Source organism: Lynx rufus, unplaced genomic scaffold (assembly GCF_022079265.1).
Source record: "Lynx rufus isolate CCGP_SWC_20201006 ecotype Redwood Valley unplaced genomic scaffold, mLynRuf1.p SCAF_62, whole genome shotgun sequence".
NCBI classification, from domain to species: Eukaryota; Metazoa; Chordata; class Mammalia; order Carnivora; family Felidae; genus Lynx; species Lynx rufus.
In genome coordinates, this window is record NW_025814881.1 from 188,225 (window position 1) to 216,127 (window position 27,903).

The 27,903-nt window shown below is 39.1% G+C and overlaps 1 protein-coding gene and 2 pseudogenes across 1 annotated transcript in view; 2 read left to right on the top strand and 1 right to left on the bottom strand.

Moving 5' to 3' along the window:
• LOC124500926 (ankyrin repeat domain-containing protein 26-like) overlaps positions 1-27,903 on the bottom strand; it is a 105,145-nt gene that overhangs the window by 22,254 nt on the left and 54,988 nt on the right. The window contains exons 12-17 of the mRNA XM_047064790.1: positions 26,448-26,618; positions 24,473-24,506; positions 23,751-23,892; positions 5,173-5,386; positions 3,160-3,343; positions 122-1,078 (exon numbers count right to left, since the gene is read on the bottom strand). Of these exons, the coding sequence (XP_046920746.1) occupies positions 122-1,078; positions 3,160-3,343; positions 5,173-5,386; positions 23,751-23,892; positions 24,473-24,506; positions 26,448-26,618 (1,702 nt within the window). The remainder of the gene's footprint in view (positions 1-121; positions 1,079-3,159; positions 3,344-5,172; positions 5,387-23,750; positions 23,893-24,472; positions 24,507-26,447; positions 26,619-27,903) is intronic.
• Positions 9,370-12,611, top strand: LOC124500920 (dnaJ homolog subfamily C member 10-like; annotated as a pseudogene).
• On the top strand, positions 22,258-22,691 carry LOC124500918 (40S ribosomal protein S15a-like; annotated as a pseudogene).

The following is a 27,903-nucleotide window of genomic DNA, read 5'->3' on the forward strand; positions in this document are numbered from 1 at the left end:
TTTGTTGATTTATAGTCTTTTTTTTTAATATTCAACTAGATTCACAAGTCAGCCATAATCAAATATTACCTGAGTTTTCTTTCTGGAAATCTGAAAAACTGTTATCTTTCTGGATACTTACTTCTAATTTTCCTTTCTCATTTTTATACTTATACATTCTTTCTTTTAAATGTTTACATTCATTGATTAACTCGTTATTTCTTTCTCCCAGCATAAGACCCTGTTCTTCACGTTTAGCTTTAAGGTATTTTTGGACATTCTGAAACTGGTCTTGCATATTAATCACTAGCTTTTCTTCACTGTCAGCGTGGTTGTGAGCAGCATCTAGTTGCTGTCTAAGCAACATATTTTCACTTTGTAGTTGAGATAACCTTTCCTCGAAGGATTCCTGCTTTGCAATGTATTTATTCACTTTACTTTGTTCCTTCTGATACATGTGTTCAATTTCCATCTTCTGGCATTGTGTTTGGCTTAGGTCCCTTTGTTCACATTCTAAAACTACAGTCTTTTCTCTGAGAGCATCTTTTGTGTGATGGAGCTCAATTTCCAGGGCGTTGAATTTACTTTCATCTTGAGAAAGTTGCCGAGAAAGAAGTTCATTGTTATCTTGTAGTTTAGACACATCAAAAGTCATCTGGTCCTGTAAGTGACCATCTTCATCTCTTGGTCTCTGGAAAGCAAGTTCTAGGTCTCTTCTTGATGTCTGACTCTGATCATGATCGTGCACAGCAGTAGCCAGTCTAGCACGGTATGATTCAACTTCTGCTTCCAGGCTCTCTTTCTTTTGTTTTTCATTCTCCAGTTTAGACTTCAGCATCGTAATCTCAGCAGTCAGAGCATTAAGCTGTCCACTATATCGGAATATTGTTTTTGATAATGTTTCCTCATTCTGCTTTATGGTCTTTTGAAGATTGTCATTCTTTTCCTTTACACTTTCAATGTCTTCACAATATTTCGTTTCCTTTCTCTGGTTCTGATTTTTTATGGTGTCTCTTTCCAGTCTTAGCATGGCGATTTCATCCTGCAACATGTGGTTTTTATGCAACAGATCTTGCATTTTCTCACGACTATCAGAAAGCTAAGTAAAACAAAGGACATTTTCAGATCGCATTCAATAAAGTGACATTATCATGCTTTTCTTTGAAATTAAAGCATAATCTATGTTTAAACAATGAAAAGGTTACAGGAGGTGCCAGGGTGGCTCAGTTGGTTAAGTGTCTGACTCTTGATTTTGGCTCAGGGAATGATCTCACATTCTGTGGGTTCAAGCCCTACATCAGGCTCTGTGCTGACAGTCAGGAGCCTGCTCAGGATTCTCGCTCTCCCTCTCCCTGCCCCTCCTCTGCTTGTGTTCTCTCTCTCTCTCTAATGAATAAAGAAACATAGAAAGAAGAAAGAAAGAAAGAAAGAAAGAAAGAAAGAAAGAAAGAAAGAAAGATGGATTACAGTAAGTGAATATCCAACTGGAAAAAAATGAAGCTGGCTCCAAATCTCAAATTTTATGCAAGCATAAGTTCCCAAAAGTTCAGAACTTTAACTGAAGATAACGAAGGCATGAAAGTAAAAAAGAATTCGTGAGAAGTTTTCAGAATCTCAGAATTGGAAAAGCCTTTCTCTGATTTACAACAAACCAGAAGGCCTGAAATAAAAGATTAATAACTCTGACTACACTTAAAAATTGAGTTTACAGTAGATATCAAAAACACAGCTACCCCACAGTAAAATCGTTAGCTCTGCATCTACTTGGACAGATTAAATTTCCTAAAATACTTTTCTTTCTGAGAATATTTCATAGATATCTACTTTGCTAACATTTCTATAGTCAGTTATAAGAATAGATCTATTGATAACTGAGAAATCTAGGCAATGTATTATAATATAAACACTTCTCCATATATCAAAGAACTCATTTGGTTATCACAATTCTAGAATGGAGACATTAAAACGGTGAGCTGCAGGACTCTCCCCAGGTCTTCTCACTCCACAACTAGTGCTCTTGCACCAACCACTGCTACTTCTCTAGTGTAAATACACAAATATGAAAGAAGTCTTGGATTTCAAACTGCTGATAGGAAATAAGGTGAAATTTATACATCTCTTAGAAAATCATGAAATTACTGCTGCAATACCTTGTATTTCCTCTTCATGTTGAAAATAGTAATAAATATAAAAGAGGGGAAAGACACTCCACTATTTTATTAGGAATAAAATGCCTATCAATAAATTGTCATTAAGTGTATACCGTAGCATACCATTGTTTTCAAAAGTTCCTTGTAATGAAAGAGGACGCTACTTGAAGCAAACTGTTACTTTTCTCAAAAGTAGGAGACTTGATCCAAAAATATGATCTGGGAACTGGCTATACTCGTCCTCCTGTCCATTAGCAGAAGTGTTCAACTGATCTATTAATATATCAAGGCAGTGAAGTAACTGTTCAAAACCAAAACACATGTTGCTAGTAGCAATAGTTTTGAGATTAGGGAAAGCTCATCGATTCCTACAGAAAGTAATACAAGCCTCTCCTTTGGATGAGGACATTATGAATGTCACTAGTGGTTGCAGACAAATGCATTTAATCAAGAATATTATTTTATCCGATGAAACAAAAATGCCACCGTCCCCCATGCCCCTCCCCAAAAATATATGTGCTCTTAAAACCCTCTATAGTTTCCATGATGTACAGTGTTGGGTTTTTAAAATTTATATATACATACATGGAGAAAAAGTAATAATAATTAAAAAATAGAATGTATACAAATACGTACACACATGTACTTCAAAATGACTAAAGAAGATATTTCAGAATTCGTTTTCTTATGAGCCATTTCTAGCACCTTTTGCTTGTAAAAGTGATTGTTTAGACTTCCATCTTGTAATACTCTGGCCTTCTGTTCTGGAGAAAGTTGCCACTGTCACTGCACTTTTCTACAACCTGGAGATACATTTCATCACGATTTTGGTCTCATACCGTTAAAAAAAAAAGTCAAAAGCTGAAGAGGAAAACTTTAAACAAATGTTCCAAGGAACATGATCCCATGTTTTAATTTATTTTATACCTAAATAATATATATTGAGTCCAAGGGATACCATAAAATATATGTATAATACACTATATAGTATTGATGGAAACATACAATTTTTTCTCAAAAAGTAATTTACCTGATTCAAATGATCTTTTGCGGCCTTCAATTCCATGTTTCGTGTTCTAAGAGCGAGTTCAAATTCTTGTTTTGTTTCAACTTCTTTCTGATATTGGTCTTCTATTCTTCTTAACTTCTCCCTAATTTTTTCATACAACATCTCAGCATTTCTTCTTTTTTCTTCCTCTTGTTTTAAAGTAAATCTGCAATTTAATGTGCTTATTTTAAAATTTGTTTTGTTAGAAATAAAAAGTTCCTCTTATGATCTGGTTCCATATATGTTGGCTTACTGTGCAAATGAAATTTCTATGTTCTCACGTTTTTATTTTTTTCTTTCTAGGGCTCATGTTTTTAATTTGTCACTTCAATCTCTTCCAAAACATATAAACCATTGAAAAGAAGCAAGGACAAAGCGTTATGCAACTTAGTTACTTTTAGTCAGTAATAACTCTGGTAGATGTTGTAGGAAAGAAGTTTGAAATTATTCAAGAAAGTGAGAGTTGAAAATTACCCCTTTTCCCACAGGTATAATTATTCCTCCACAGGACAGATAATTCAGTTACTCATTAAAAAGAGAAGTTGCTGTTTAGAAACAAGTTTATCAATTCACTGGAAATACGATTTCCACTTGACGAAACATTACAGGTACCTCCAAATACGATGTGAAGTGTAAGAGAGCATCTGCGGATGTTGTTTACACAACATACACGTGCAGGTTACTGTCACCCAAGACTAGACTAGCAAGTCTAATATCTGTTGCCCTATACTTTTTGTTTCTTCTTCCACAACACTTGCAACTTACCTTGTTGATGATTACCTACTTTATGAATCACTTAAAAATCCCTTCTAGAACAACACAGGATACATATCAATTAAGTAAACAATAGAGAGTAATATGAGCTTTCAGCATACACTTTTGAATTAATTTTATCTACCTATGACAGAGATGTTGGAAAAACTTATCAGCAATCACTTTCCGTATCACTTTTTTTTAAATGTTTATTCATTTTTGAGAGAGAAAGGGAGAGCCCATGCAAACAAAGGAGGGGCAGAGAGAGAGAGAGGGAGACAGAAAATCCGAAGTGGGCTCTGCACTGACAGCAGAGACCTCAATGCGGGGCTCGAACTCACGAACCCTGAGATCATGACCTGAGCCAAAGTCAGATGCTTGAATGACTGAGCCACCCAGGCACCCCCATTTTCCTTTGTTTAAATTTTTTATTGAGGGAGAGATGACACAAGTGAATGAGGGCGGAGAGAGAGAAAGAGAGACAGAATCCCACGAGGGGCAGAGAGCGAGGGAGAGACAGAGACAGAGAGAAGAGGGGCTCACCCGAAGTGGGGCTCGTGCTCACCCAAAGCAGGGCTTGAGCTCACCCAAAGCCGGGCTCAAACTCAAGAGATCATCCCCTGAGCCGAAGCCAGATGCTTAACCAACTGAGCCACCCAGGCACCCCCACTTTACCTTTTAACCCCTGCATGTTAAGAATCCAATGGAATCAATTTTGGGGAATTTTACTGTCTTGAGAAAAATGACCATTTTATACTCTGTTGGTAGGTACAGAAATTAATATAAGCTTTCCTGAGAGCAATTTAAAAATATGGATCAAAGACCTTTTTAAAATTTTTTATACTTTAACCAAATTATATTATATTGAAGAATTTATTGCAAGTAACCAGAAATGTAGGAACAGATTTATATAAAAGACATTCTTGACAGCACTAATTAAAATACAGAAAGATGAAAAACAAGCAGAATTCAATCTGTTAAATAATGATGTTTCTTGGAGTATGGTGGACTTTTCCATGGCCATTACAATTGCGATTTGGAATAGACATTAAATTATTAGAAGTATTCACTGTTAAGAACGTGCTGTGTTATTTCCAAGAATCTCACACTTTACAACACTAAAGAAGTTTTCTTTCCCGGAAAATCCTATAAGGTTAAGTTTGCAGTTACAAAACTGCCCCTACACATCTGTCATACAAAAGTAAAGAGTTCAAATATTTCTTTAAACCCGAGATGCTATACCTCAAACTGCATACTTCACGTTCCCATTCCACTTTTTGATGCTCTAACCATGATGTCACGTCTTTGGCTTCTTGTAGCTCGTTTTGTAGTGCACTAACCGTTTTTTCCATTTTTTTAATTTTTCCCGTAAGTCGTTTACAGTGATTTTTGTTAAGTTTCCTTAATCCTTCATAGGAAACAAGTATATTTTGGATTTTTAAGAAGCCAGCAGAATCTGCATCAGAGAAGAAACAGAAACAGAAATAAAATATATGAGTACTTCTTGCATATACAGGATGGTGCATCTTCAATTCACTCATCCACACATTGAATAAATATATACCTTCAATGTAAGACATTATACTCAGCTCTACAGATACACTAGAGAAGACCCCTGGTTCGGGATTAGCTTAAAGTTTGGTGAAGGAGAAAGACAACTCAAATGATAAGTCTAAATTCAGATAGTTCCTATTAGAAAACAGAGTTCTGTGATCATAACTTGATCCAGATTGGGCCCAAGAAAGATAGATTTCCCTGAGGAAGAGGTAACTCTACTGAGGAATGAAGGATGAGCAGGAGGCAATTAAGCAAAGGAGGAAGACAAGCACTCTCGACAGTCTAGAGCATGTGCCGAAGTTCCACTGTAACCTGCTTCTGGCCAACATGGAGTAACGCGTACTGATTGATCTTCCTACCTGAAGCAGGCAAAACCAAAACAGACAAATTACAATTTTAACATGATTTTCAAGACACAGAACTTCAGACAATGAAGGACAATGATCCCTGAAAACAAAACACGTTAGCCTAACACATGCCCAAGCTCACTGCCTTGAGAGAGTTTTCAGGCTACGACCCAGGAGACATAAATGATTTAAAGAATAGACTCCTCCAGACTCCTTGAGTCGAGGTGACGAAACTGAGAGTCTGGTGAATTCAAGGCACATAGAGATGACAGGTCAGCATCCAGGAGAGGAGAAAGCAGAACACAGAAAGAACCCTGGACATCTGCAGAGGGTCCCCTTTGGCTACTCAGCAGAGTAACAACCAATGCATACATGGAAGGAAGTCATCAAGGGAAAAAAATCTGAAAAGATAGAGGAAACACTGCCTGGTGCTTCCACAGCACAAGGGACAGTATCTATTCACAGTAGCTAGGATAGAAAAACTCATAATTTGCTTTAGGCTGATCACCACTCTGGATTCATCCAATAATTCGTAATAGCAACACTAAAGGATCCATCTGTTTGTAAGTAACCTAACGATATCTCCAAACAAAGCATGAAAAGATAACTAGAGGCATAGAAGCTATTGTTTTAAAAACCAAATAGCACTTACAGAGATGTAAATCATGTTAGACATGAACAATACGATGGACAGGAATAAACACATATGAGACATCACAAAACAAAAGACTGAAGTTTAACATTGGCAACCTGGGAGACAACTTCAAGGGGGAAATACACAATTGCCCAAAGAGGCAGGGGAAAGGGAGAGGAAAAAAAATGGCCCAAATCTTCCTAAACTTCATGAAAACTATAATCCCACCGACCCAGGAAGGATCTGTCTAGGAAAGAAGAGATGGAAGTCAACTATTGTAATTTTCCTAAACTATATACGATGTGGTATAACATTAATGGAAGCTAGACTGTGATGTTTAACCCACAGACTATAAAACCTAAACCAACCACCACAATAGCAAAACTGAAAAGTTCTAGCTAGGAAGCCTAAATAAATAAGTGAATAAGTGAATAAATAAATAAATAATAAATGGATCAAACTGAATCATAAAAATGACTCGATTAAAAGAAAGCGGAAAAAGAAGAGAACAGGAACAAGGAGCAGATAGGACAAATGCAAATCAAACAGCATGATGACAGGTTCAAATCAACTCTATCAATAATCACAGCAAATGAAAACGGTCTAAAAGCCTCAACTAAGACGCAGAGTGTCAGAATGGATAAAAAAGGAAGACTCAGCTATATGCTACCTATACAAAATGCACTTAAAATGTCAAGACAGAAATTTGTTCAAAAGACAGAAATATGATATAGCACACTAACACTTGACCAAAGAAGGCTGAGCTAGAGTGGCTATATGAATACCAGACAACACAGTTTCAAAACAAAAAATTATTACCAGCAATAAACAACAGGTCATTGTATAATCATAAAAGGGTCAATTAATAGCAATCTTAAATGTTCATGGATCCGTTAATAGCTTCAAAGTACCTGAAGCAAAAATTGATAGAACCGAAAAGAGAAATAGGCAAATCACAATTATAGTCTGATATTTCAATAGGCACAACATCAGCAAGGACACAGTAGACTTGACCACCGCTATTCTTCCCAAGGATCCATGGAACACTTACCAAAAAAGACGATACTCTGGGTCATAAAATGACTCTTAATAACAGGAAGAAGTCAAGAGGCCTGAAGTCATAAAAGTGTGTCCCCTGACCACAAAGCAATCAAATCAGAAATCAAGAACAAAAAAATCTCTGGAAAACACTCAACTATTTGCGAACTACAGAACACATCGAAATATCCCCTGGGTCCAAGAACTAATGAAAAGAGAAAAAAATTAGAAACGATTCTGAACTGAATGAAAATGGAACCACAGTAGAATTTGTAGAGTCCTGCTTTAGTAGCACTCACATGAAGACTGATGGCACTGAATGTATACATCAAAAAAGAAGAGGGAAGTGCGAAGCTCCTTACTGCCTTTGTGGCTCCTCCCCTGTTTCCCAGGCGCCCCTCCCCACCCTGCTCCTGTGGCAGTTGGAGAGCTGAACTTTGTTCACCTGCCCACAGAGCTGGCTTTCAGCCTGGTAGGGGCGGGGTGCACCACCTGCCCGGAATTGAAGGTGGGGGAGTAGCTGCAGGAGGCGACCACCCTACCCTGAGGTGGGCAGGGGCCATACCCCCGCCCCCTGCTCCCCCGGCCCCTGCTAACCCCCCCCCCCGCCCGCCCCACGGCCCCTACGCCACTCCTCACCCCTGCCAACCCTCGCACCCGCCCCCGCACTTCCAGCCACCTCACCCACCCCCCGCTCCCCACCCCCCCACCGCCGCCCCCCACTCTCCCGCCACCCCCCACCCCCCTGCTACCGCCCGCCCGCGCCAACCCCCGCCCCCACCACCACAGCAACCTCGCACACGCCTCACCGCACCGCCCCACCCCCGCCGCCGCCCCTGACCCTCCCGCCACCCACCACCCCCCCTCCCACCTCCCGGCTCTAACCAACCCCTGACCTTGCCACTGCTCTCCTCTGCCCCCACCACACCCCCTCCCCCAATGCCCCGGGCCCCCCACCACACCACCCGCGCCAACCCCGCCCTTGCCACCCCCCTGCCACCCCGCCCCTGCCGCGCCCCCCCCCCCGAACCCGCCACCCTCCCCGCTTCTGCTGGAGCTGGAGGCGGCGACAGTGGCGGAGGCATGGGCCCTTCTGGAAGGGAGAGCCCAATGTCTGTGCACCTGTCTCCCCTACCTTCTTCTCCACCCCTGCCATGGGTTTTGTGTTCTAGCTCCCCATCTTTTTCTGATTACCTACATCATCACCCTTCTTCCCGCCAGCCTCCTTTCCCAGCTTCTTGCCACAGTTTCTCTCACTTACGCCTCAGTTACTCAGGCTCTTTTTACCCTAGTCCTGCCAGAGAATTCGCACAACCAGCAGCACTTAATAGTCTCTTTCATGGGATGGCCCCATCCTTCCCCTCTCCCCGCATCTTTTCGGGGCTGATGGCAGCCAGAAATCCTTCCTATTGTGTTTACCGGCAGTTTCCAACTGGCCCTGACGCTTGGCGAAGATCAAGTCCACCACGCCCACGCTGCGAAGGGCCCCTAGGAGTACCACTTGTCCCATGGTGGTATTGGACAAGATGTTCTCTGTTTTCCTGGGGTTGTTTATTTTAGTCTGAATATTTGTTACTCTCCACCGCTATACTTTACAAAGGTATGTTCTGGTTGCATGACAAGGAGTTAGAAATGAGCCAGAGACCCTTTGCAGGTAAGGAGAAGACTTCGACATTTAGGATTAAAGGAAGAAAGGAGAAACAGAATGTTAAGAAGGTTATATTTCTCAAAGTATTTTGATATCTTTTCTGATCTGAGGAAGTACAGATTACTGACCCTACACAGATTGACACTTTGGGAGAAAATTTCATGATGCTTGATTCGCTCTTGGAGTAACGTAAACACAAGTTCTCAAACCTGCATATTCTCTCAGCTGGAATCAGCTGTATATCTGAATGTTCACTTCCATCAGAACTTGTATAAGAGAAAGAATGGGCGTCTGGTTCAACAAAAATGACTACGTCCGGGACCTGAAAAGGGTCATTCTGGTTCCTAATAGTGTATATGGCCATTTCAGTGGGCACAGATGGGGATTTTTACAGTTTACTTGGAGTATCCAGCACTGCAAGCAGTAGAGAAATAAGACAAGCTTTCATGAAATTGGCATTGAAGCTACATCCTCATTAAAAAAAAACAAAACAACAACAACAAAAAAACAAGAATAACCCGGGGTGCCTGGGGGCTCAATCAGTTGAGCGTCCACCTTCCGCTCGCTCGGGTCATGATTTCACAGGTCGTGGGTTGGAGCCCCGCGGCGGGCTCTGTGCTGATGCCTTGGAGCCAGGGGCCTGCTTTGGATTCTGTGTCTCCCTCTCTCTCTGTCCCAGCCCACTTGCATTCCATCTCTGTCTGTCTCAAAAGTAAATAAACATTAAAATAAATAAATAAATAAATAAATCCACCAAACAAACAAATGAATAACCCGAAAGTACGGAGTGGTTTTTCAAAAATAAATAGAGCATATGAGGTACTCAAAGATGAAGATCTGTGGGAAAAGTATGACAAATATGGAGAAAAGGGACTTGCAGATAATCCAGAAAATGGCTTGTATGAAAGCTGGGATTATGGTTGTTATGATTTTGGTATTTATGACGATGATCCTGAAAGCAGAACATTGGATAGAAGAGAACTGGATGCTGCTGTTAATTCTGGAGAACTGTGGTTTGTGAACTTGTACTCCCCAGGATGTTCACACTGCCATGAATTAGCTCCCACATGGAGAGACTGTGCTAAAGAAGTAGATGGATTACTTCGAATTGGTGCTGTTAACTGTGGTGATGATAGAATGCTTTGCTGAATGAAAGGAGTCAACGGATCTCCCAGACTCTTCCTTTTCAGGTCTGGAACGGCCACAGTGAAATATCACGGTGACAGATCAAAGGAAAGTTTGGTGAGTTTAGCCATGCAGCGTGTTAGAAGCACAGTGACGGAATTATGGACAGGAAATTTTGTTCACTCCACAGAAACTGCTTTTGCTGATGGTGTTGGCCGGCTGATCACTTTTTGTTGCCAAGGAGGAGATTGTTTAACTTCATAGACACGACTCAGGCTCAGGGGCGTGTTGGATAGTGTTGTTAATGTAGGATGGATGGACTGTGCCACCCAGGACAAACTTTGTAAAACTTTGGTATCATGACAAGTACTACTGCCTATTTTCCTCCTGGCGCCACATTAAATAACAGAGAGAAAAGCAGCGTTTTGTTCCTTAATTCATTGGATGCTAGAGAAATATATTTGGAAATCGTGCATAGTCTTCCAGATTTTGAACTGCTTTCGGCAAATACACGAACGGGTCGATTGGCTCGTCATTGGTGGCTCTTACTGTTTATCTTTGGCAAACATGAAAATTCAAATGATCCTGAGTTGAAGAAACTCAAAACTCTACTCCAAAGTGAACATATTCAAGTTGGCAAGGCTGACTGTGCCTCTGCACCAGACATCTGTAGTAATCGCTCTGTATTTCGGCCATGTCTAGCAGTATTTAAAGGACAAGGAACCAAAGAATATGAAATTCATCACGGAAAGAAGATTCTATATGATATACTGGCCTTTGCCAAAGAAAGTGGTAACTCTCATGTTGCCACGCCTGGACGTCAAAATTTTCCTGCCGATGACAAGGAACCATGGCTTGTTGATTTGGTTGTGCCATGTTGTCCACCATGTCGAGCTTTATTGCCAGAGTTACACAAAGCATCAAAGCACCTGTGTGGTCAGCTTACGTTTGGTACACTAGATTGTACGGTTCACGAGGGACCCTGTAACACATAAAACATTCAGGCGGATCCAACAACAGTGGTATTGAACCAATCCAAGGTTCATGAATATGGAAGACATCACTCTGCTGAACAACAGATCTTGGAATTCATAGAGGATCTTAGGACTCCTTCAGTGATCTCCCTGAGGCCCACCACTTTCAATGAACTAGTTAAACAAAGAAAACATGATGAAGTCTGGATGGTTGACTTCTACTCCCCATGGTGTCATCCATGTCAAGTCCTAATGCCAGAATGGAAAAGAATGGCCCGGACACTAACTGGACAGTTACTGTGGGCGGTATAGACTGCCAACAGTATCGTTCTTTTTGTGCCCAAGTAAATGTTCAGGGATACCCTGAGATAAGATTTTTCCCCCCAAACCAAATAAAGCTTTTAAGTATCACAGTTACAAGGGTTAGAAGAGAGATTAGGGGTCTAGGATTTCTACCTCAAGCATCCACAGATCTAACGCCTCAGACTTTTGATGAAAAAGTTATGCAAGGGAAAAATCACTGGGGGATTGAATTCTATGCTCCTTGGTGTGGTCCTTGGCAAAATTTTGCTCTCGAGTTTGAGCTCTTGGCTAGGATGATGAAAGGAAAAGTGAAAGCTAGAAAAGTCGACTGTCAAGCTTACGCTCAAGCATGCCAGAAAGCTGGCATCAGAGCCTATCCCACTGTTAAATGTTATCCTTACGAAAAAGCAAAGAGAAACATTTGGGGAGAGCAAATAGATGCCAGAGATGCAAAAGCGATCGCTGCCTTAATATATGAAAAACTGAAAAATCTCCACACTCATGGAAAGAGAGAGAAGGATGAACTTTAATGATGTGAAGATGAAGAAAAAAGAGAAAAGGAATTCTAACACATGGCATCAGAGGATCATCTTTGTAGGATGTTGCTACATTCTGGGTCGGAATAAAGGAACATTATCTCAGAAATGTAATCGCACCGTCTGAATTCTGTACAACATTGGTATAAATGAAGTGTCTGCAAGCTTTTTCTGTAAAAGGCCAAACTGTAAATATTTTAGGCTTTGTAGACCATGTACATTTGTCACACAGTCCTTTGTTTTTGCTTTGTTTACAACCCTTTAAAAAGTCTGAAAACTTTTCTTGGCTCAGGGCCATACACAAACAGGCCAAGCCACATTCAGTCCATGGGCCACAGATTGCTAAGCCCTGGAAATGATACTAAACCTGCCTGGCTCAAGCAGGAACCTACTCTGTCATGTACATACACGTCCAGGGTCTATTCCTTAAAGTTTTGTGGCTGGCCTGAAAGGAAATATCTTGGTATTAGGTTACCTGTCTTAAAAATTGTGTGAAATGGCCACCATGTGGCCAGGAGATACCTGATTTTCATGCTGTATTTTACTGAAGAGAGTTTCTTCTTTTTTCTTCCTAAAGGTTGAAGAACTGAATTTAATTTTTCACAATTGAGAAAAATTTTGGTAAAATAACTCCAATAGATTTCTACAGCATCTGGAAGAAGAAGGAGAAGAAAGAAGAAGAAGAAGAAGAAGAAGAAGAAGAAGAAGAAGAAGGGGAGGGGGACGAAGAAGGAGAGGAGGAAGAAGGAGAGGAAGAAGAGGAAGAAGAAGAAGAGGATGAGGAAGAAGAGAGGTCTGTTGGTTCCATCTTTAGAAACTAGAAAAAGAAAACAAATTAAAGCCAAACCAAGCAGACAAAAGGAACTAATAAAACTCAAAGACAAAATCACATGAAAGAAAGCAGAAAAATGATAGAGAATAATCGATGAAACTAAATGCTTTCAGGAGGTGAAAAAAAGGGATAAATTTCTACCAAGACTGATCCTGAAATGAAGAGAAACAAAGGAAATATTAACAATATATCAGAAATTAGTAATGTGCCATTACTAGAGATTCACAGATACTAAAAAAATGACAAAGTAATATCATGAACTTTATATAATTAATTTGACAACTCAGATGCAGTGGGTAAATCCCATGGAAGACAGAAATTAGCAAAGCTCAATCAAGAATAAGGGGTACCTCGCTGGCTCAGTTGGTAGAGCATGTGACTCTTGATCTCTGGATTGTGATTTCAAGCCCCATGTTGGGTGTAAAGATCGCATAAAAATAAAATAAAGTAAAATAAAATGAAATGAAATGAAATAAAATAAAAAATGAAATAAAGGGAAAAAAAAAGAATAGATTAGCTACCTAACTCTATATCTATAAAAGAAACTAAAGTCTTAGTTAAAGATCTTTCCACACAAAACAATTTCAGGGCCAAGTGGCTACTCTGGTAAATTCAACCAACATTTTAGGAACAGATGTCATCTATTCTACACAAAGTCTCCCCCAAAAATGGAGAGGAGAAATATTTCTCCCCTCATTCTATAATGCTAGCATTACCTGAAACCAAAACTAGACAAACATACTATAAGAAAGAAAATTCTGTCATAAGCATGGGAGCAAAATTTCTGAAGAAACCATCCACAAACCAAATCTAACACTACATTAAAGAGGGGGTGAGTCAACATGACAGAGAAGTAGGGGGACGTGAAATTACCGCGTCCCTCAAACACAGCAGTGAGGCAAGAAGACGTGGAAATCTAGGCATTCGGGATACAGAGTGACATAAACATCTCCCGGGGCCCAGGGAGACAACTTGCCAGGTCATGGAGATTTTTAATCTATTTTTTCTGCACCTCTTCTGTATCTCCTTCTTCTTTATTTTCCTCTCTCTCTCTCTCTCTCTGTCTCTCTGTCTCTCTCTCTCTCTATCTCTTTTCCCTCCTTGGATTAAGTTGTATAGTATCTCTGATTCTCTGCCTGGTCAATTTTTTGTCTTCTTCTCTTTTCCCTTACCCCTGTCATTTCTCCCTTTGTATGAGATAAGACATCTTCCATCGCCCCCCCCCCCCACTGTTTAAATTCTTTTCCAAGGTTACATTATGAACAAATCTAAGCACACCTAGTGGAATGGCCAACCCACCAATAGGAGTAGGGAAATAAAGCAACCAGAGTCACAACAACAGAGAGCATGAAACACACTCCAAAAATACCTGTTGAAGGGCCAGACCCTGGACAGCATATGACCCCTTTTTAAAATAGTACTGCTCTCAGGTGCAGGACACATGACAACTAGGAAAACACATAAAGTACTGAACACTGATGAAATGGAAGAATTCTCCTCAAAAGAAACTCCAGGAAGAAATGACAGCTAGAGAACTGCTCAAAACAGATATAAACAATAAATATACTGGCTCAAGAATTTAGAATAGTAGTTGTAAGATTAACAGCTGAGCTTACAAAAAAAGCATAGAAGACAGGAGAGAATCTATTGCTGCAGGGATGAAGGAACTGAGAAATAGTCACAACAATGAAGAAATACTGTAAATAAGATGCAAAATAAACTAGATGCAGTAATAGCAAGGATGGAGGAAACAGAGGGGAGAATAAGTGACATAGAAGATGAAATTATGGAAAATGATGAAGCCAAGAAAAAGGGTGATAAGAAAATATTAGACCATGAGGGGAGTATTAGAAAACTAAGTGATTCAATGAAATGTAATAATATCCATATCATCAAAGTTCCAGCATAAGAGAGAGAGAAAAGGGCAGAAGGTTTACTTGAACAAATTACAGGTGACAACTTCCTTAATCTGGAGAAGGAAGCAGACATCCAAATCCAGCAGGCACAGACAACTCCCTTCAGATTCAACAGGAATAGGTCTTCTCCACAGCATATCATAGTGAAACTGGCAAGTTACAAAGAGAAAGAGAGAATTCTGAAAGCAGCAAGGGACAAACGGGCCTTAGCCTACAAGGGTAGACACATATGGGTAGTAGCAGACCTGTCCACTGAAACTTGGCAGGCCAGGAGGGGATGGTAGGAGAAAGTCCATGTGCTGAATAGGAAAATATGCAGCTAAGAATCCTTTCTCCAGCAAGGCTGTCATTCAGAATAGGAGAGATAAGCTTTCCCAGAACAACAAAAACTAAAAGGGCTCATGACCACTAAACCAGTCCTGCAGGAGATCCTCAGGAAGACTATGTGAATGGAATGTTGCCAAGTCTACAAAGGACCAGAAACATCACCACAAGCATGAAACCTACAGACAACACAATGACACTAAATCCATATCTTTAAATAATCACTCTGAATGTGAATGGACTAAATGCCCCTATCGAAACACACAGGGTATTGGGATGGATTAAAAACAACAACAACAAAACCCATCTATATGCTGTCTACAAGAGACTTATTTTAGACATGAGGACACCATTAGATTGAAGGTTAGGGGATGGAGTACCATGTATTATGCTACTGGAAGTCAAAAGAAAGCTGGAGTAGCCATACGTAGATGAGATTTCAAACTACAGACTCTAACAAGCGATGAAGAAGGGCAATATGTCATAGTTAAGGGATCTATCCATCAAGAAGAGCTAACAATTATAAATGTTGGTGGCCCCAACTAGAGACCCCACAAATATATACATCGATTAATCACAAACATAAGCAATCTTATTGATAATCTTTTGGAAATTGTAGGTGACTTTAATACTCCCTTGCAACAATGGACAGATCATCTAGGCAGAAAATCAATAAAGAAACAAAGGCTTTGAATGATACACTGGACCAGAGGGATTTGACAGATCTATTCAGAACTTTTCATCCAACAGCAGCAGAATACACAATCTTCTCGAGTACACGTGGAACATTCTCCAAAACAGATCACACAGTGGGTCACAAAACAGCCCTCAATAAATATAAAAGAACTGAGATCATACCATGCAAATTTTCAGATCACAACACTATGAAACTTGAAATCAAGCAAAAGAAAAATTTGGAAAGCTTCTGAATGCGTGGAGGTTAAAGAACATCCTATTGGAGAAAGAATGGGCCAACCAGACGATGAAAAGAGAAATTAAAAAAATATGGCGGCAAACGAAAATGAAAACATGACAGTCCAAACCCTTTGGGATGCAGCAAAGGCAGCCCTAAAAGGAAAACACATTGCAATCCAGGCATTTCTCAAGAAATAAGAACAATCCAAAACACAAAATCGAACCTCACACCTAAAGAAACTAGAAGAAGAAGAGCAAAGAAACCCTACAGCCATTAGAAGAAATAATAGATTAGAGCAGAAATAAACACCATAGAATCCAAAAAAAAAAAACCAACAACCAAAAAACAAAACGCAAAACACAAAACAGTAGAACAGATCAGTGACTCTAAGAACTGCTTTTTTTTAACGAATAAATAAACTTGATAACCCCCTAGCCAGCTTTCTCAGAAAGAAATGAGAATCCAAAGAGATGAAATCATGAATGAAAGAGGAGAGATCACAGTCAACACCACAGAAATTCAATTATTAGAGAATACTATTAAAATTTATATGCCAACAAACTGGACAACCTGAAAGAAATGGACAACCACATGGAAGAAATGGAAGAAATACCTAGACAACCACACACTACCCAAACTCAAATGGGAAGAAATAGAAAATTTGAACAGACCCATAACCAGCGAAGAAATTCAATCAGTTATCAAAAATCTCCCAACAAATAGGAGTCCTGGGCCAGAAGTCTTCCCAGGGGAATTCTACAAGACATTGAAAGCAGAGTTAATACCTATACTTTTCAAGCTGTTGAACAAAGAAATGGAAGAAAAGCTTCCGGACTCATTCTGTGAAGCTAGCATTACCTTGATTCCCAAAACAGATAGAGACCCCACTAAAAGGGAGAATGACAGGCCAATGTTCCTGATGAACATGGATGCCAAAATTCTTAACAAGATACTAGCAAATCCAATTCGGCAGTGTATGAAAGAATTCTTCACCATGATCAAGTGGGATTCATTCCTGGGCTACAGGGCTGGTTCAATATTCACAAATCAATTAAAATGATACATCACATTAATAGAAGAAAGGATACGATCATCCATATGATCCTGTCAATAAAATGCAGAAAAAAAACATTTGATAAACTACGGCATCCTTTGTTAAGAAAAACCTTCAAGAAAGTTGGGATAGAAGGAACATACCTTAACATCATAAAAGCCATATATGAGAAGCTCGCTGCTAATAGCATCCTCAATGGGGAGAAACAGAGAACTTCCCGCCCCCCCCCCCACCACAGGAGATAAGGAACATGAAAGGGATGTCCACTCTCACCAGTGTTGTTTACCATAGTGTTGGAAGTCCTAGCCTCAGCAATCACAACAAAATGAAATAAAACTCATCCAAATTGGCAAAGAAGAAGTTACACTTTCACTTTTCGCAGATGACATGATACTCGACATGGAAAACCCAAAAGACTCCACCAAAAAGCTGCTCGAACTGATACATGAATTCAGCAAAGTCACAGGATACAAAAATCAACACACAGAAATTGATTGCACTTCTATATACCAATAATGAAGCCACAGAAAGAGAAATCAAGAAACTGAGCTCATTTAACAATTACAACAAGAACCATAAAATACCTAGAAGTCAACCTAACCAAAGATATAAGAGATTTGTATCCTGAAAACTATAGAAAAAAATATCAAAGAAATTGAAGAAGACACAAAGAAATGGGAAAACATTCCATGCTCACGGACTGGAAGAAGAAATATTATGAAAATGTCGATATGACCCAAAGCAATCTACACATTCAATGCAATCCCAATCAACATTGCACTGGCACTCTTCTCAGAGCTAGAACAAACAATCCTAAAATTTGTATGGAACCACAAAAGATCCCAGATAGCCAAAGTAATGTTGAAAAAGAAAACCAAAGCTGGAGGCGTCACAATCGCAGACTTGAGCCTCTACTACAAAGCTGCAATCATCAAGAGAGTATACTATCGGCACAAAAAAGAGACACAAAGGCGAATGGAATAGAATAGAGAATCCAGAAATGGACCCACAAATGTATGGCCAACTAAACCTTGGCAAAGCAGGAAAGAGTATCCAATGGAAAAAAGATAGGCTCTTTAGCAAATGGTGCTGGGAGAGCTGGATAGCACCATGCAGAAGAATGAAACTGGACCGGTTTCTTACACCATACATAAACTCAAAATGGATGAAAGACCTCAATTTGAGAGAGGAAACCATCAAAACCCTAGAGGAGAACACAGGCCACAGCCTCTTTGACCTTGGCCACAGCAACTTCTACTCAACACATCTCTGAAGGCAAGGGACATAAAAGCAAAATTGGACTATTGGGACCTCATCAAGGTAAAAAGCTTCTGCACTGCAAAGGAAACAATCCACAAAATTAAAAGGCACCAATGGAACGGGAGAAGATATTTGCAAATGACATAAGGGATTAGCATCCATACTCTATAAAGAATTTACCAAACTCAACACCTGAAAAACAAATAATCCAGGGAAAGAATGGGCAGAAGACATGCATAGACACTTTTCCAAAGAAGACATCCAGATGGCCAACAGGCACATGAAAGGATGTTCAAGGTCGCTCATCATCAGGGAAATACAAATCAAAACCACATTGAGATACCACCTCACACCGGTCAGAGTCGATCAAATTAACAACACAGGAAACAACAGATGTTGGTGAAGATGTGCAGAAATGGGAACTCTCTTGCACTGTCGGTGGGAATGCAGGGTTGGTGCAGCTGCTCTGGAAAACAGTGTGGAGGTTGGTTCCTCAAAAAATTAAAATAGAATTACCCTACAACCCAGGAATTGCACTACTAGGCATTTACCCAAGGGATACAGGAGTGCTGATTCATAGGGGCACATGTACCCCAACGTGTATAGCAGCACTATCAACAATTGCCATATTATGGAAAGAGCCCAAATGTCCACCAACTGATGAATGGGTAAAGAAGATATGGTTCATATATACGATGGATATTACTTGGCAGTGAGAAAGAATGAAATCGTGCCATTTGCAACAACATGGATGGAATTGGAGGGTAGTATGTGAAGTGAAATAAGGCAGTCAGAGAAAAACAGATATCATGTTTTCACTCATATGTGGATTTTGAGAAACGTAACAGAAAAACATGGGGGAACAGAAGAGGGAAAAATCTTTTCAGACAGGGAGGCAAACCATGGGAAACTTTTAAATGCAGAGAACAAACTGAAGGTTCATGGAGGGGTGGGGGAAAGGGGAGAATGGGTGATGGGCATTGAGGAGGGCACTTGTTGGGATGAGCACTGGGTGTTGTACATAAGTAATGAATCTTGGGAATATACTCCCAAAGCCAAGAGCACAATATATACACTGTATGTTAGCTAACTTGACAATAAATTATATTTAATTAATTAATCAATTAATTAAACTATAGCCGTGTGTGTGGGGGGGGGTGGTGGAATCTAACAATACACTAAGGGATAATTTGTTATGACCAAATGGTGTTTATCCAAGAAATGCAGAGTTGGTTTAAGATTCGAAAACCAATTAGTGTTAGTCACCATATTAACAAACTTTTAAAAAAGGAAAATTATATGATCATCTCCGTAGGTAAAATAAGTCCCTTGTCAAAATTCAACATGCCATTCCAGATAAAAACTTTCAGCAATCCTGGAATACAAGGGAACTTCAATTATGACTTAAAACAAAACAAAACAAAACAAGTCATGATAACTCTACAGCTAACGTTACATGTAATGGTAAAAAACTGAACGCATTTCCTAGAAGATCAGGAAGAAGACAAGTAGGCCATTCACTGAATGACTTCTTCTCTTCAGCACTATACTAGCAGTTCTAGCCAACGCAATCAAACAAGAAAAAGCAACAAAGGACATCCAAATAGAAAATGAAGTGAAACTGTCTCTATCGCAATGACATGGTCACAAAATAGAAGTTGGCAAACTCCCACCTGTGGGCCACGTTACTTATTTTGGTAAATTAAATTTTATCAAAATACAGCCATGTCCATTAATGTATGCAGTATCTATTGACTGCCCTTATAGTACAATGGCAAAGCTGTTTAGTTGCGACAGAGAATGTATTGGCTACAAGTCTACAATATTTACCATTGTTAGTAAAATAGTAATTAAAAATGAATTTTAATGAACTTTGCTTATGTAGAAAATCTGACAGAATGAAGAAAAATGCTACTAGAATTAATGAATTTATAGCAGCACATGGATGACTCAGTCGGTTGAGTGTCTCTTGATTTCAGCTCAGGCTATGATCCCAGAGTCATGGGATGGAGCCCTATGTCAGGCTCGCACTGAGCATGGAGACTGCTTAAGATTCTCCCTGTCTCGGGGCGCCTGGGTGGCGCAGTCGGTTAAGCGTCCGACTTCAGCCAGGTCACGATCTCGCGGTCTGTGAGTTCGAGCCCCGCGTCAGGCTCTGGGCTGATGGCTCGGGGCCTAGAGCCTGTTTCCGATTCTGTGTCTCCCTCTCTCTCTGCCCCTCCCCCGTTCATGCTCTGTCTCTGTCCCAAAAATAAATAAACGTCAAAAAAAAAAAAAGATTCTCCCTGTCTCTCTCTCTCTCTCTCTCTCTCTCTCTCTCTCTCTCTCTGCCCCTCTCCTCTGCTCATGTACTCTCTCTAAAATTAAATATATGTAGGGGCGCCTGGGTGGCTCAGTCGGTTAAGTGGCCAACTTCAGCTCAGGTCACGATCTCAGGGTCCGTGAGTTCGAGCCCCGCGTCGGGCTCTGGGCTGATGGCTCAGAGCCTGCAGCCTGCTTCCGATTCTGTGTCTCCCTCTCTCTCTGCCCCTCCCCTGTTCATGCCCTGTCTCTCTCTGTCTCAAAAATAAATAAAACGTTAAAAATTTTAAATATATGTGTACATATAAATTTATCAAGGTTGGAAGATACAGAATCATTACACAAAAATCAACTGTATTTCTATATACTTGCTATAAAGAATCAAAAATTAAAATTTCAGGGCACCTGGGTGCCTCAGTTGGTTAAGCGCTGGGCTCTGGCTAAGGTCATGATCTCAACGTTGGTGAGTTCAAGCCCCATGTCGGCTCTGTACTGACAGCTTGGAGCCTGGAGCCTGCTTCAGATTCTGTCTCCCTCTCTCTCTGTCCCTCCCCAACTCATGCTCTGTCTCTCTCTCAAGGGTAAACATTACAAAAAAAATTTAAATTTAAGATATATTATTTACAACTGCACTGAAAATAAAAAATAATCACAGTTAATATCATAAAAGACAGAAAGACCTATACATTAAAAACTACAAAACATTACTGAGAAAATTTTAAAAGACCTATATCAAGGGAGAGATATATCCTCTGTTCAGGGGTTAAAAAATTCAATATTGTCAAGAAGTCAGTTCTCCCCAAATAAATCTGTAGATTCAACATAATCTAAACTTCATTTCCTGAAGACCACCAGAGTTGGGGTTTTGTTTGTTTGTTTGTTTGTTTGTTTTTTAAGAAACTGACAAACTGATTCTAAAATTCACGTGGAAATGCAAAGGATCCAGTGTAGCAAAAGAACACTGAAAAGAACCAAGCAGGATGACTAACACTACGTGATTTCAAAAATTCTTATAAACTGGCAGTGATTAAAACAGCATAATATTGGTACAAAGATGGCCAAAGAGATCAATGAGACAGAATAGAGCCCATAAATAAGCCCACACATATATGGCCAACTGATTATGACAAAGGAACAATGGCATAAAGCGGAGAAAACACAGCCTTTCCAATAAATGGTGCTGGAACAACTGGATATCCATATGCAAAAGAATGAACTTGTATCCATACTTTATATCATAAAAAAAAAGAATATAAAATGGGTCATAGATCTAAATGTGAGACCTAAAACTATAACACTTCTAAAAGAAACCATGAGAGAAAAACTTTGTGACCTTGTGCTAGGCAAAGATTTCTTAGATATGAAAACCAAAAGCAACAATCATACAAGAACAAATGAATGCGTAAACTGGACTTCACCAAAAAGAAAAACTGCTCTTCAAAAACACTGTTGAGAGAAGGAAAAGTCAGAGACTGGGAGAAGAAAAACCTTGCAAAAAAAAAAAAGAGAGGTGATAAAGGAACTGTATCTAGCTCTTTCCACCATCTTTCTGTGCCACCATCATGATGCATGTGAATGTCGTGGCAGATGCTCCCCAAAGCATAACAATACTGAAAAGAGAAGCAAACGCCAGGTTCTTACTAGGCCGTGCTCCACAGACATTGTCCACTTTCTAACTGTGATGATGAAGCATGGTTACACTGGTGAATTTAAAATCATTGATGATCACAGAGTTGGGAAAATTGTCGTGAACCTCACAGGCAGGTTAAGCAAGCATGGAGTGACTGGCCCCAGAACTGATGGACAATGCAAAGATCTAGAAAAATGGCAGAATAATCTGTTCAGTTTGGTTTCATTATACTGACCACCTCAGCTACAGTCATGGACCATGAAGAAGCAAGATGAAAACACACAGAAGGGGAAATCCTGGGATTCTTTTTCTAGGGATGTAATACGTATGTGCAAATAAAATGCCTCAATGGAAAACAAAAACAAAAACAACCACAAAAAGACAAAAAGAAAACAAAATAAGAAGGAACTGTGTCTAGAATATACAAAGAATTCTGAAAACTCAACAAGTAAGAAAACAAACAAATTTTTAAAATAAAAAAAAAAGATTTGGACAATTCAAAGAAGATATACAGATGGCAAGCAAGCATGTGAAAATATGGTCAACATCGTCAGTTATTAGCAAAATGTATATTCAAACCATAATGATATATAAAATATCCATCTGAATGGCTAGGATTTAAAGAGCTGACAATACTAAGTGGTCATGAATATGTATGTAGGAATTGGTGCTCTCACAGGCTGCTGGTGGGAATGGAAAACAGTATAACTCCTTTAGAAAACGATTTGGCAGCTTCATAATAAGGGAATAGAAAGGGACATGAGATTTTTCAGGGTGATGAATATGTTAACTGTCTGGATTGCGGTTATCGTTTCATACGTGTAAACATATGTCAAAACTATCAAATGACACACTTCACATATGTGCAGTTTACCTAACCAAAGCTGTTGGAAACGACAAGCTCTTTCACAGGAAGAAACGTCTAAAACAGTGGATAAGACACAGACGGAAAGAAGGATGTCAAACAATACAAGATGAAGCCAGAGGACCGTGGCCTTTAACCTAATAGCAATGAGAAGTAACAGCTAAGCTTTAAGCAAGGAGGTAACATGATGAAATACACATTTTTTAAAGTATATAATGATTATGGTTGCAGTGCAGACCAAGGTCCTGGGAGGTTGAACGGCAGGGAAAACGGTCCTGAGGTTATTTCAGTCACGTAGGGGAAAAATAATGACCTGACCTGGGTGAAGGCACAGAAGAGAAGCAGAGTTAACAAACACGTTAGATGTGCCATTCCCACTGAGAAAGGTACAGTAGAAATGATGACTCTTTGGCTGAGAGGATACAATAGTTCTCCTTTGATTTTAATATAAAACATATTTCTGAGATGAGCAGCTCTACAATACAGCAGTGTTCTATGGTGCAGTACTAGGCAAGGTGTGCACATATGACTACAGCCATATACGTAAAAAGGCTTCCTACCTTTACAATCCATGCCAAGTTGTTCAATCAGCAACATGAAATTCTTAGAGTAAGGCAACTCACAATCCTCTGAGGCTGTTTCAGATTCAGATGACTGAATGAAGTCGACAAGGTCATCCATAGAAGTAATTTCCTTTTTGACCTACAAATAAAGAATACCATTTCAAAATGTCCCCCAAATATTTATAAAATATACAAGGTGTAGAGAAGTGATAAATACCCATCTTTTTATAAAAGCTAAAACAGGGGCACCTGAGTGGCTCTGTCGGTTGAGCATCCGACTCCATTGTGGCTCAGGTCATGACCTCAGGGTTCCTGAGTTTGAGTCCCATGTTGACCTCCACAATGTCAGCATGGAGCCTGCTTGGGATTCTCTCTCCCCCTCTCCCCCTGCCCCTCCCCCACTTGTGCGTGCTCTCTCTCAAAATACATTTTAAAAATAAGTGAATAAACATTTAAAAGCGAAAGCACAGAGACTTTTTAAAAGAAGGGATTTTTATCAAAAAGACACCGTTATCAATAGCTAGTATTTCTAAGTACCTTTTTCACAGCAAATGTCTCTACAACAAAGGAAGATTTTCTATTTTTTCACTACATCTTTCATAAAGTATTTTTTTACCACTCAACAATATCTTTAATAAATATTTATCAAAATAATATAATAAAATAAAAATAAAATAAATAAATAAATAAAATAAAATTACATTGTCTATTTCTCTTACCTTGTTCTTCTTCTTAGAAATTTTCTTTGCAGGCCTGAAAAAACCCAACAATTCTTTTCAGGCAAATATTAAATACTTAAAATACAAAGAATATTTAACCCAATTGTTTCTGATATAAAATCTCTGCATTTGAAACTAAATCTCTACAAAGGGGATTAAACAATAGAGTAACATTAAACAGCATAGAAAATATGCTATTGTTAATATTAACGAAGGATTAGACGTATCCAGTTGTAATATATGTGCTGCTGAAGTGAGAACAACAAAGTACTAAATTTAGATAAAAACTAACAAAAGCAAAGGAAAATCCTAATGCGACTTGCATTATTTGATAGGCATGATACCATTGTTTTTGTTGTTGTCATTTTTACTAAAAATAAGCTTTTCCTAGCACTAAAACCTACTTGGAAAGTGCAAGTTAAGTCCCTATATGAAAGGACGCCTTTTTAACAATCGTGATATTAACGTGTTGAAGACTCACTGTGCAACTACTCTCTAGGCATTACTATGAGCACTTTACATGTCTTCAAGGTATTTGAAGCCCCACAACAATCTTATGAAGTAGGTTATTATAGTCGGTATTTTACACAGGAAGAAAATGAGGCACAGAAAGTCGAAGTGACTTGCCCAAGAAGCCCTAATCGCTGGCCAAGAACAGACCCTGAATTCAAACCCAGGAATGTGCCTTCAAAGCATGTGTTTCATAACATGTGGTTAAAGTAATACTTAAGTGTTTCTAACTAATATAATAGCAAATGAATCTACATTATTGTTCTATTTCTAGCCATAGCTGTATATAACAATTTCTGAATCTTACACGTTCTCTTAAGAGACTCCATACCTAGGCAATATTGGAAATCTACTTTCAATAAACTACAGATTTGCTTCTTCTAGAGAAGTTCATCAACAGGCATTCATTCGTTCATTCAACTGTTTATTCCCACATTCAACACATACTTATTGAACATATAATCTGTGTCAATGACACTGCTGGTACAGGAAGCATGGTTTTTGTAATTTAGAGCTTTCCAGTCCAAAAGGAATAATCTGTGATGGGTTACTAGTTTATTTTCCAATTGTAAATAAACAAAATCTTCCCCTTTCCCCAGAACATAAATAAATATTAACTTGATATAACCAGATACTTTCAAGTCCCTAACAAAATCACAGCTGTTCATGACGCTATCAAAGGCACTGAATATCTAAAATCATCAAGGAAGGATTAGTTCTATTCAGAATGGCCTCAGTGTTTGCATACATTTACTATAAGTGTGAGTGTATATATATACACACACATATACTTATATATACATATAGAATTTATACACAGGCATGTATATATATATATATATATATATATATATATATATATATACACACACATACTTGCATTCATACATATATATATTTTTAAATCTGCACATTCAATTACAGGAGAATACCCCATTGTGGAACCAATTCTGAATAAACCAACCTCTTCCACAAAATTACATGAATAGGAGTACTAAAGACAATGACTATAATCTTTAAAAGATACTGTAATACACTCAACAAACTTCCTAATGTTTGGAAACACAAACAAAGTTAAATTAACTAACCATGTCTATCTCTATGGATCATTTCCAACAGCATACATACTCTAAAAGCTCCCATCTTAAAATAAAAAGAGCAAGAAAATGCCTTTGCAACTCACATTCTTTTTCAGTTATCATCCATTTCTCTATTACCTTTCCCAATTAAAATGCTCTAAGGAGTTGTTTACACTTACTCATCTTCCATGCTTCCATGGTGACTACTGAAACTGCTCCTTGACAAAGTCACTTACCCTCATCATAACTTTTCAAGCAGTGTGTTTGATATGTTGAGTATTTCTTGCTTTAGCTTGGACCTACCTACACTACAGCATCTTATTTCCACAAAAGGTAATCACTGCTAAAATGCCTTCACAGGCACATAAGGAATTTATAGATTTTACCTGCTTTCATGCTGATCCTTTTCACTGAAATGGCTGCCATCATTCTTTTGTAGTGGACCACCAGTTAGGGAATCGGCCTTCTTCAACACTGGTGTGATCACAGATCCTTTTGATGTCCCTTTTTCATTTTCACCTTCCTTTAACTTCTTCATATGTAAACCAGGTTCACTCCTTAAAGAAAAAGCCATTAAAAAGCCATAAAACAGCCAATGTTTTCTAATAATTTTACTGACAAAGAATAAAAAGACAATTTTCATCAAGTTCTGAATTTTACCCATCTGACTTAATTTATTAATTCAGAGAACAGTGCTGAAATACCAACCATATACAAGGAAATACTCATCTGTTGCTTCAAACACAGACAAATATACAACTATAATACAATGTGATTTGTAAGAATTGACATGTGAAAAGCTGTAAGTGAGAACAAGAAAGGCTTTATTGAAGAGGGAAAATAAACAGGAGAGGTCACCAGGAAAAGAAACGGGAGAATACCATTTACTTAGAGATTAGAATGTAAGCACAAAGATTACATAGATGGCATCCAGGTGCCTTGAAAGGAAAAGTATACTTTTAGGAACTTGGAAAAAAACCATAAGATACATGGAACCAAGTAGTAAGAGTCAGGAAAGAAATTCTGACTCAGACATGGGAGTAATAACTAGATTTGTGCTGTATTTTCGGCTTTTCTTTTAAATATAAAAATGCTTCATTTCAACAAAGTTTTAAAATAGCATGAGGTCCATATAACATGAAAGAAGAAGTCAGGGAAATATCTTAGGGGCAAAACTACTTTTAAAATGCCCATCTGTCAGAGCGATATCATTATCATAGCTGGGTAAGATGTACCTTATTGCGTCTCCCCACCTACAACAAACTGGCATCTTATCCAACCAAGGGCAAAACTACCTTTGCGGGAGCTGTGGGAATCTAGCACCATATTCCGAGGGACCGAGGAAAAGCCTTGCCTACCCGTGCATCAGGTAACAGGCATACATACTACAGTCTAATCTGTGGACCTAGCAATAGCCCATAAAGTGCCTCCAGTCCCTCCCTCTCAGCCACATCTGGGAGTCCCTCCCTAGAAAACACTGTCTAGGATAATCACCCGCGGATGAGAGAGCCTTTTTGGAAATCCAGGTGTCCTGCAGAGAATTGGCAGCATACCACTGGAGCAAAAAATATCAGGGTTGGACACACTGAAGAGGTAGTCATTAAAGACTGGAGGAGGTGACTGCTACTTCAAATGCAAAGACAGCAATGCAAAACTGCAAAGAATATAAAATATCAAGGAAATATGATACCATCAAAGGATCACAATAATCTTCCAGTGATCAATCGGAAACACATGGAGACCTGTAATTTATTCAAAAGAGAATTCAAAAACAGCAGTTTTAAGGAAACTCAGTGAGTTACAAGAAAAACACAAAAAGCCAACTCATTAAAATCAGAAACA